Below are 9,917 nucleotides of genomic sequence, written 5' to 3'. Positions count from 1 at the left end.
TGAAAGCAAACAACTTCTATATATTTTAAGAGATTTTTTCAGTTTAAATTTCCCGCATTTTATCGATAGCTCTTCGATAAGCACGGACTGTAATCGGTTCGCACACTCGCTAGAGGAGATAAATCCAACACTCTTGGTCAAAGTCCACGCTAAGCTCCATTCAGAATGTGTTGGCAAAGTTATCGATAACAAAAAGTATACAAATTTTGGCCCAAAGTAGCCCGAGTTTTATCTTCTACAATTCCCAAACGCACAAATGTACCACAGCAAAAGAAAAAAACAGAAAACACACCTAATTGAAGGGTAAATAGCCCACTAATCGATCGATAGCCGCCGAGAACCGCCCAAAAGTGGAGCGTGTACCCGCTAATAGCCAGAAGCGGCGTGGAAACCGCCAAGCCCGCAGCACTGCACCCCGAAGGCCAGCTGCAGCCGCTTCCCGCGCATTTTCTTCAATCCAGGTAGGTCGCATTGGGATTCGCTTGCCTTTGGTGTTTTCACTCGCCAACAAACCTCCGTAGCAACACCATCCAGACAACGTGGAACTCCCGCTGAACCAGTAACCGGCATTATTTCCATTGTGAGTGTGGGCAAGCATTGGCTGCAACGCCGGCGTCCCTAACCTTATATGTATATTATATACACACGCACACTTTTCTTTTCCAGTTTCGGAGACCAAAAATTGTGAAAATACAAGATAAAATGCCGCGCAGAAAGGCCCTGACTAATAACAACAATGCCGGCGAGTCGGAGCAACTGCAGCCACCGAAGGCGAAGCGCGCCAGGATCGCATTTCATCTGGAGCTGCCCAAGCGGAGGACTGTACTGGGCAACGTGCTGGTCTGCGGCAACGGTGATGTGGGCCAACTGGGTCTCGGCGAGGACATCCTGGAGCGCAAGCGTCTCAGCCCGGTGGCGGGAATCCCGGATGCCGTGGACATATCCGCCGGTGGCATGCACAACCTGGTGTTGACCAAATCGGGGGACATTTACTCATTCGGTTGCAATGATGAGGGCGCACTGGGTCGCGACACCAGCGAGGATGGCAGCGAGGCCAAGCCGGATCTGATCGAATTGCCCGGCAAGGCATTGTGCATTTCGGCGGGCGATTCGCATTCCGCTTGTCTGCTGGAGGATGGCCGCGTCTTTGCTTGGGGCTCGTTCCGGGACTCGCATGGCAACATGGGCCTCACCATCGATGGAAACAAGCGTACGCCCATCGATCTGATGGAGGGCACTGTCTGCTGCAGCATCGCTTCGGGCGCCGATCATCTGGTCATTCTGACCACTGCCGGAAAGGTCTTCACCGTGGGCTGCGCTGAGCAGGGACAACTTGGCCGGCTCTCGGAGCGTTCCATTTCCGGAGAGGGTAAGTCTTGGTACTAACATATCCAACGCAAATCAGTATTAATGCCAAAATTGGAACGCACAGGTCGTCGAGGCAAACGCGATTTGCTGCGACCCACCCAGCTCATCATCACGCGGGCCAAACCCTTTGAGGCGATCTGGGCCACCAACTACTGCACATTCATGCGCGAGTCGCAGACAGAGGTCATCTGGGCCACAGGACTGAACAACTTCAAGCAGCTGGCCCACGAGACCAAGGGCAAGGAGTTCGCAGTGACGCCCATCAAGACGGAACTGAAAGACATCCGACACATTGCCGGCGGTCAGCACCATACTGTCATCCTGACAACAGACCTTAAATGTTCCGTGGTGGGTCGTCCGGAGTACGGTCGCCTGGGACTGGGCGATGTCAAGGATGTTGTGGAGAAGCCAACGCTTGTGGAGAAGCTGACCGACAAGGTTGTGTCCGTGGGCTGTGGCGAAGTCTGTTCCTATGCCGTTACAGAGGATGGCAAACTGTATTCCTGGGGCTCAGGCGTCAACAATCAACTAGGCGTTGGCGATGGCGATGATGAGCTCGAACCAATCGTGGTCGTCAGCAAGAACACGCAGGGCAAGCACATGCTGCTCGCATCTGGCGGTGGTCAGCACGCAATCTTTTTGGTTAAGGCGGATAAGCAGGAACAGAAGGAAAATGTTCCTGTGAAGGCGTCTGCCAGCAGCAGCAGTAAAAAGGACAAGACCCCGCCGCAGGATAGTGCCGACAAGGAAGCCGATAGTGCAGATAAGCAGGAGCAGAAGGAGAATTTGCCAGCGAAGGCGTCCACCAGCAGCAGCAGCAGCAAAAAGAACAAGACGCCGCCGCAGGATGATGCCGACGAGGCGGTCGAAGAGGAGTCCGTCAAGGAACCGACTCCCAAGAAGGCCAAGAAGCCGGCTGCCAAGCGAGGCGGTAAAAAGACATAAGATTGAGTATAAATACGCTGACTTTCCCAATTTGTTTTTGGTGACACTAAGTTACAAAACCCGTACGCTTACCCTACGCTTAAGGAATGTTTACTCATGGCCCAGATTCGTAAGATAGATCGGAATTTTTGCTTATTTGTACGCCGAGATTTACGAACTGAATCGTGTTAAGTTCTTATTATTTTGATAAATAGATGCCCGCTTATATCTTACAAGTCTGCCTAACGACGAAAACTTCTTTATCAACCCAACTAAATGTTTATTATATATATTCGTTCGCAATACGAAACCTTAGTAAATTTGTATTTGAACGCAAAGTGAAACTAAATGAGATTTATTTACAAACTAATTAACTTGACTTGTGAATCCGACACAATGCATTAGGATTTACAAAGCCATACATCCTACTCACAGTGTATTATAAATTCCTGACTCAGACGGGGGAAAACGGAGATTACAGGCAAATAGCGGAGTAAGTCAAATAATTGGGAGTAAGCACGGGACACCATTTACTCGAATAATATCAGGAAACACGAAATTGTTACTCTTATCATAGGTCTTAAGATTTATACAAAAATATGTATTTGCATGGGTGGCTCGATTTGCAAGGAAGGGAAACATCTTAAAATTACCTTTGAAAGCAAAGGTGGCCATACAAAAATCCGGAGAATTTCAAAAATAATTTATGGATCTTCATTCTATCTTTTGAGAGGAAACCATTGAAGTATGTAAGAAGGCTTTAATATCTGTCGTTCATACCTGGCAAGGGTCAAAATGGATTATTAACGTACACAATTGTACAAATTGCATATTCTGCTAGACAAATCGAACCACCCTGGCCTGCATAGGTGTGGGTTTTGGCTTCACTACGAGTAGTAACACGGCTGACGATTGCCTCTGCCTGAGTCGACTGTGGCTAGGGAGGTGGTTATGGTAGTGGTGGTGGTGGTGGAGTTTCCGCCATAGTTGCTGCCCAGGTAGAAGCTCACGAACAAGATGCCGCACAGCAGCAATAGCGAAAGAACGACGCGTACCATCTTCCTTGCGAATGCGATGAGTCCTAGCAGATGGCCGCCGGCAGCAACGCCGCCCAGCTGTCGATCACCAGTAGTGCGCTGACAGCTAAGGCACAGCTGCAGATGCGCTTGGATCAGTGCCTCCAGGCATTCGCCATCGAATTGGTCCAACGTATCGGCACAGTCCAGACCCAGATTCATTAAATCAACAGCACAGGCACAGTTCTCCAGCTCTGGACAGTCGCAGTCGTGTTCGTTATTGTTGTGGCTATCGCGAGCGGCAATGTCTAGCTCCTGCCTGGTCAGATTACACGGGGAAAGTAAATATTATTTGCGCTTGGCGCACGAATACGCCGTTGTCTTGGGACAGGTAGAGGCGTGCTGGCCCAACTGCTGGTACATTAGAAATCCGAAGCCGGCAAACAACAGGAACAACAGCGCCAGCGTCACATATTGCAGGTTCTGGGTGAATGCCAACTGGCGCTCCATTGCCGTAGCTGGATCAACGTCCTGTGATGCGAAATTACAACTCTATGAGTATATTTTCGGTTTTAAAGGGTTAGGATACTTACAGCACCGGATTTCTTGTTGCAGTCCACGCTGGCCTTACTGGCCTTGTTTGCGCAATCTAGCGGCGCTTTGGACTTGCTCTCCTCGAAGCGACAGACCAACCGATGCTGCTCCACATCCGCAGATGTGGGTAATTTGCTACGCCACAGCTCGGTTACATCGGCGCCACCGCATTCACCGCCTGGCGCGATCATGGCCATCACCAGGAACTTGTCCTTGCTCTCGTCACTCAGCTTGTGCTCCGACTTCAGCCATATGTTGATGGTGGCCTCCTGGTTGGGCTGGATAATGCCGCAACGTGGTCGCACACGGAACTTCTCCGGCGATGTGGTTTGGATCTGCAAGAATTTAGAATAATAGATTAATCTGGTTAATCTCAAGTATGCGTGTAGATTTTACCCACCTTGTATGTCACTGCCGAGGTGGCAATAGACTTGATGCTCATGGTGGCCTCCGCATTCTTGGAATTGAAGTTGACAAAATCCTTGGGATTAATATGCAACATGCCTGGTCAAGGAAAGCACTCTTGGTATTAATTCGCAGTTATTTTTGTTATTACAAATTTCAAATTTGGGTGGGACCAAAAAATTTTGTTTATGTGGGGGATAACGAACTAAAATGAGGCGACTTGATTGTACGATGTGTGTGTGTACATTTGTGACATAATGAGCAGTGCAGATTAATGGAAAGTCGATTGTAAATATACCCTTTCCACACCTTTTTAGGGGCGTTAAGGGCTGTGTTTCTTACCCTCGCTTGGAGTGTGCATCTCGTTGATGTTGGACTCCTTGAGCACCACGGGAGCGGAATCGACGAAGGTGACCTGCCGATGAAAGAGAATGCGTTTAAATGACCGTCTTTTGGATGGTGGATAGGAAGGTTTTGGTGGCGCCTCCTCATCGGACGCCATCGAACGTGATTTTCTGTGTCATTTTCAGAAGGGCCGCCCCAGTAAGCTTGGCACCCTTGCGCTGGCATTATGGGCGAACTGTGGAGGTCCACTCGAACTGAAGGTCGATGGGTGAATTGGTTTCATTTGCTTTTCGGCCGGATGTGGGCTATTCTGTGCGAGATGTGCCGAGGCACATCACCAATGCATTGGATTGGTATATATGGGTTTTATCTGGCTGGTTTATCTGCCCTCCGGATGCCATCGGCAACTCACGTAATTGAAACGCCCTGCCTCAGACATTGGTCACATTCGCCAGTTTCCACACACAGTTAATATCAGTAATCCTATTCAAGATCTCAAACATATAGAGAAAGCCGGACTTTTGGGCCCTTAGGAGAGATTAGGTCTGCAAATAATTTGCATCCACCAAAACATGAAACAGCTGGCAACCCTGAAACTGTGGATTTCCTGGCGTGGCTTTAGGCATTCTTGAAAACGCGTTAGTAAATTGTTATATATTCAACTGTTTTCTAACGCTGTTTTAAACATCATGTTTTAAATGTATGTTATTAAAAATATTTCAGCTTCTGATTAAGGAAAAAACAAGGCTTTAACATTGGTAAAAGTAATTAACTCCAGTATGCTAGCTAGTTAAATTTGTATAATTAACATTACAAATTTTTGAATTTTAACTTGCCCTTTAAGCCGCACTTAATGTGCGGAACCATTTTACTAGCTCATTTCCATCGAATCGCTGTACAGATACAAACTCCAACTGGCACTTGAAACAATTCATACTCCTTAACTTAAACTGAACAAACAACAGTTGTCATTTTCAGCAGCAAACAAAAGAAATTATGCAGGGTGAAGTAATCGTCTTGAATGGCAAGCTAAATTCGATCCGACTCGGATTTGTTGGGCTTTTGCTTAAACTTCCACGTAACGCACACATGATCATGATGACAGACAGTGAACTTCCATTATGATTCGCCGGATAAACTCAAATACTTGGGGATTTTCAATGGTTTATAGATGATTTATTGATTCTGATAAATGACACAAATTTCTTAAGCGCAATTCAATGAGTATGAAACATGACACACAAAACACATTCTATACGCACGCACGCACACACATACCCTTGGCATTTCGTTGTTGTTGCTGCTCAAACTTTGAGTAGTGAATATCAATTGGTACGATAACAATGCAGTTTCCACTTATGCTTGCTCCTTTGTTAATAACAATTATAGTTTGCAAATGTCCATGGCGATTAGCACAAGTTTTGGGACAGAAACGAACGTAAAATGCGGTTGCTTTGCGGAATTTGGTGACTAGTTCGCCCAAAAGTGAAAATACAACTGAATTGAAAGCACACCCAAAAGCTCGCTCCGTCTCTGCTGTCTCGCTCACACTCGATCAGCTTCTTCCAGCTGTTGTTGCGGCCGCTTGCGTCTGGCGTAAAATGAACTGCAACTGTAAATGAAATGAAAGTGCCGTTGAAATGAGAGGCAGAGAGAGAGTGCATTAGAAATGATGACGTCGTGTGGGTGTGATAACAGCGTGTGTGTGTGTGCTAGCGTGGGTGTGAGAGAAATGCCGGATAATATTCGCTCTGGGAGTCATTTACACATACATGGTGGATACAGTACACGTACGACACAAATACGCACACAGAGAACAAGCCATAATCCCTCTGGCAATGTGTGTTCTACTTTTTTCGGGTCAACGCTTCGGGGCCTCGAGAACTGACCATTAGCCACTGACCCCAGCCAGAAACCGAAAGTTTAGCAATATGTCAAATAAGAGACTATAAATAGTTGCTACAATGTTCTGCCCACAAAAGCGTAGGTGCACTGCGAAAAAAAAGGAGCTCGGTACAAAAAGTCTAAATTTGTTTTTCAAACTTTCGTAAAGAGTATGAAAACTAGCTAAATATATGATCTCACATCGTTTCTTTAAAGATAGTATTAAGATTCCTGGCTTGAAACTATTTCTTGAATATGCAGCTGCGCCTAAAAGAATGCTATACATTTTGCCACATTTAAGCTACAACTGAAGATTGGAAGCTCTTATTTGAACTGAAGATTGGAACCTGATATCATATTTGAATCAAGCTTGTAAAACAATGATCTATACTAAAAGATTGAATATTTTTGACTAAACTCAAGTATTTCACACAGTGCACTGGAACAGAACAGTCCTGTGGTCAGTTGGGGACAGGCAACTCACGCAGGACACGCAAACAGCGCACCCTAAATCAATACGTCCCAAGAATGTGAATCAATTATGGTAGAGAGCGCTGTAAGGCGGTTCGCGTGCGGCTTTTGGAAAAAGCAATTAGGCGACCTAGGAACCGAGGGACCGACTCCTTCCGGGTGCAGCCGTGTCACAAGGACACTCCCAACCAGGCGAATGGCGCTCGAGATTTGGTCTCTTGTGGGTGGTAGTAGTAGCTTGTGTCTGGTGCCTCCCGCTCAACCCAGTAGCTTACCTTTTTGTCCGCGAATTGCTCATCATCGCCGGCATTGGCAGCCAGCGGTTTGGAAGTAACCTTTTTAGCCTCCGGCACAAAGCTAAATTCGTAGTTATCCTCGCCACCCCAGATGGCCAGGCAGTTGTCCTTGGTAATGTACTGGTTGATGTCCTTTTTCGATATCATTTTTAAAATCTCAACTGCTTTGGGTGGCAGCAGTGCCTTGATGACCTTAAAAGCAGCTAGAAACAAGCCGCAAAAGGTCATGGTCATGGTTAATGTTCAATGTGAATGGCAGTTATTAATTGAATAAATTCAACTTACCATTGAGCACCCAGGCCAGCTCATATACCAAAATATAGTTGAGGGTATTGGGATAGTACTGCTTAAATGTCTCCACAATGCGTTTAACAAAGTCCAGATCCATGGTGGCCAAGCCAGTGCCGGCCATGTCAAAGAATATGGTCAACTGGGTCAGATGCTGCTCCCTCTGACTTCTCTCCACCCAGTACACCACGATGCGGATTAGCTCGTCCAAGTTCTTGGACTTACTGTGCAGCTTAACGCGGAATATCAACAGCGGCTTGCCATCCACATCATTGTTTCGCACAAACACCGATCCCTCCTTCAGATACTCCTGGTTCAACTGGCTCTCGTCGAGATCGTTGGCCCCATACGACTGACGCCAGACACAGGTTTCCCACAGCTTGGTGAAGGAGGCCTCCATGTCGAGATCGTGCATTTCCAGAAACCTCTGAAGCCACAGATGATCATTGCGAATGCGATCAATATCGGTCGGGTGGAAAGGTGCTGGCAGCGGATCATGTAAAGTAATTTTGATAGTAAAGATTATACCGTTTGTAAATTTTAATGATTTACGTTTAATAACGTTAATAACGTTTAATAATACTTATTGTTCCGATATCAACAAAAATAGTTGTCCAAAAGTGAAATGTCATACCTCGTTGAGTTTGTAACAAAATTTCCTATCGATCCATGTACATACATTGAAATGCTAATTTTTGGCCTTTTTTCGCAAATTTTGATGATCGAAAATGCAAAAATTTGTCAAATTTTTTTTTTTCGAAAATCTAAAAAATTGGGTTAGACATAGGTAGCTATGTTTATTAGCAGCACAAAACAGTCTTTATTTTAGCTGTGCGGCCATTTTTACCCAAGCTATGGGGAAAACGCCGATTAAAAATATCCGATTTAAAAAAAAAAAATTTTTTTCGATTTCTTGATAAAAAAAAACCGTTTTTTCTTCGATAGCAGTAAAAATAGTTCTCCTAATGTGGAATGCCATACCTCGTTGAATTCGTTCTATCCACACGTGTTAAAAAAATGAAAATGTAATTTTTTGTAATTTTTTGCAAATTTTAATGATGTTATTGAAAGTGCGAAAATATCAGTCGGGTGGAAAGGTGCTGGCAGCGGATCATGTAAAGTAATAAAAAGATTATTGAAATCTTATCTGTGCTTATAAATAGTTAATGCAGATAATAAAGTTTATACCGTTTGTAATAATACTCTTATCTCTGCTCTTATAATGTTTGAAATGTGCAATATTGCGCCTAATCTCTGAATACATAGGAGGTGAATTTAAATCGATAAGAGGATTGATAGCATAGGAAACAAACAATTGAAGCATCTAATCTATGCCCACTCTAAAACATTCTGATTTGCTTAAACTTTGGCTGCATGTACTTAACCTTATGTCGCTGACTGTCCGTCGCGCGGAAGTCCATACCCCATTCTATACATAGTACTTTGGGGAGCTATAGCTTAGGTCTCAAGTTCAAAGCTTTCGCTAGAGTGCACTTGGGGCAGTTAAGTCGTTGGGAAAGGCAGGGCTGTTTGAATTATTCACCTACTAATTGGAGAATTTGCACTGCAAATAAGACAGGCGAAATGAATCATATGAACAAACTATTAACCGAACACTGTCATATTTCTGGTAATTACGGAATAAAACCTATAAAAGCGATCATAAACCAAAGCGCACACAAGTTATTAGACAAGCTAGTTAGCGAACGTTGCACTTTGTATCCGTCAAGTGCTTGGGATTATCTCACCTGCTGGCGGTGATGAGGCGTATTTGCTATTGAACCTTTCGCGCAGCTCCTCGATTTGCTGGGGGGTCGTCTCCTTGACCTTGATGCCCATGCTGCCAGCTGCCAGTTAGTTTTCGCACTCGTTCGCTACCAAACTTGTGGCACGACTAAGCGTTTGGGGTTTGAATTCCAATACGGTGCTCCTATCGCTTGGCGCCTAATCAGCAAATCCACTTTCACTGCGATTAGATTGGCTTAGCGGGGTGCACAGGTGAAGGTACAACAGGTGGTGATACTCCAGCGCCAACTGCTCAACTGCTATCCAAGTGCGTTCCACGAGCGTGTGCGGCTAACTGAACAACTGAACTGAACAGCCGACTAACGGTGTCCGCGATCGGCAGCTATAGATACAAACGTATATCGCTGCGATCGTTAGCAGTCATCCGGCGTGCGGCTCGAATGTGGAGCAGCTGGTTCTGCGCGGCACTATAATGGGCCTCCCAAAAGGGCAGCCCACCCACCTTCCACCCGCCAACTGCTGCAATGGAACGTGATCGTGAGTGGGTGGCCGTGCCACCTGCATTACAATTAGCCCCAAA

The 9,917-nt window shown here is 45.7% G+C and overlaps 2 protein-coding genes across 5 annotated transcripts; one reads left to right on the top strand and one right to left on the bottom strand.

Annotated features, from left to right (window-relative positions):
* The first annotated feature begins 260 nt into the window (after positions 1–260).
* LOC6533132 (regulator of chromosome condensation) lies at positions 261–2,662 on the top strand. Its single transcript, XM_002093822.3, has 4 exons — positions 261–461; positions 522–580; positions 667–1,369; positions 1,433–2,662. Exons 3-4 carry the CDS (start codon positions 703–705, stop codon positions 2,311–2,313), a joined length of 1,548 nt encoding a protein of 515 aa, XP_002093858.1. The 5' UTR covers positions 261–461; positions 522–580; positions 667–702; the 3' UTR covers positions 2,314–2,662.
* LOC6533131 (motile sperm domain-containing protein 2) lies at positions 2,632–9,911 on the bottom strand. 4 transcript variants are annotated; one of them, XM_002093821.4, is made up of 7 exons: positions 9,340–9,667; positions 7,589–8,074; positions 7,283–7,506; positions 4,650–4,722; positions 4,303–4,406; positions 3,902–4,237; positions 2,632–3,839 (listed from the first exon to the last, which is right to left on the bottom strand). In XM_002093821.4, exons 1-7 carry the CDS (start codon positions 9,428–9,430, stop codon positions 3,657–3,659), a joined length of 1,497 nt encoding a protein of 498 aa, XP_002093857.3. In that variant the 5' UTR covers positions 9,431–9,667; the 3' UTR covers positions 2,632–3,656. The 4 variants fall into 4 exon arrangements, with proteins under 4 accessions (XP_002093857.3, XP_039229433.1, XP_039229432.1 ...); XM_039373499.2 differs by lacking the exons at positions 7,283–7,506; positions 7,589–8,074; positions 9,340–9,667 and adding an exon at positions 5,931–6,132; XM_039373498.1 differs by lacking the exons at positions 7,283–7,506; positions 7,589–8,074; positions 9,340–9,667 and adding an exon at positions 5,065–5,219.
* Positions 9,912–9,917: the final 6 nt, after the last annotated feature.

The sequence above is a fragment of the Drosophila yakuba genome, chromosome 3L, assembly GCF_016746365.2.
Source record: "Drosophila yakuba strain Tai18E2 chromosome 3L, Prin_Dyak_Tai18E2_2.1, whole genome shotgun sequence".
Taxonomy (NCBI): Eukaryota; Metazoa; Arthropoda; class Insecta; order Diptera; family Drosophilidae; genus Drosophila; species Drosophila yakuba.
The sequence above is the reverse complement of the archived record's forward strand: the minus strand, read 5'-3'. Positions and strand labels throughout refer to the sequence as shown.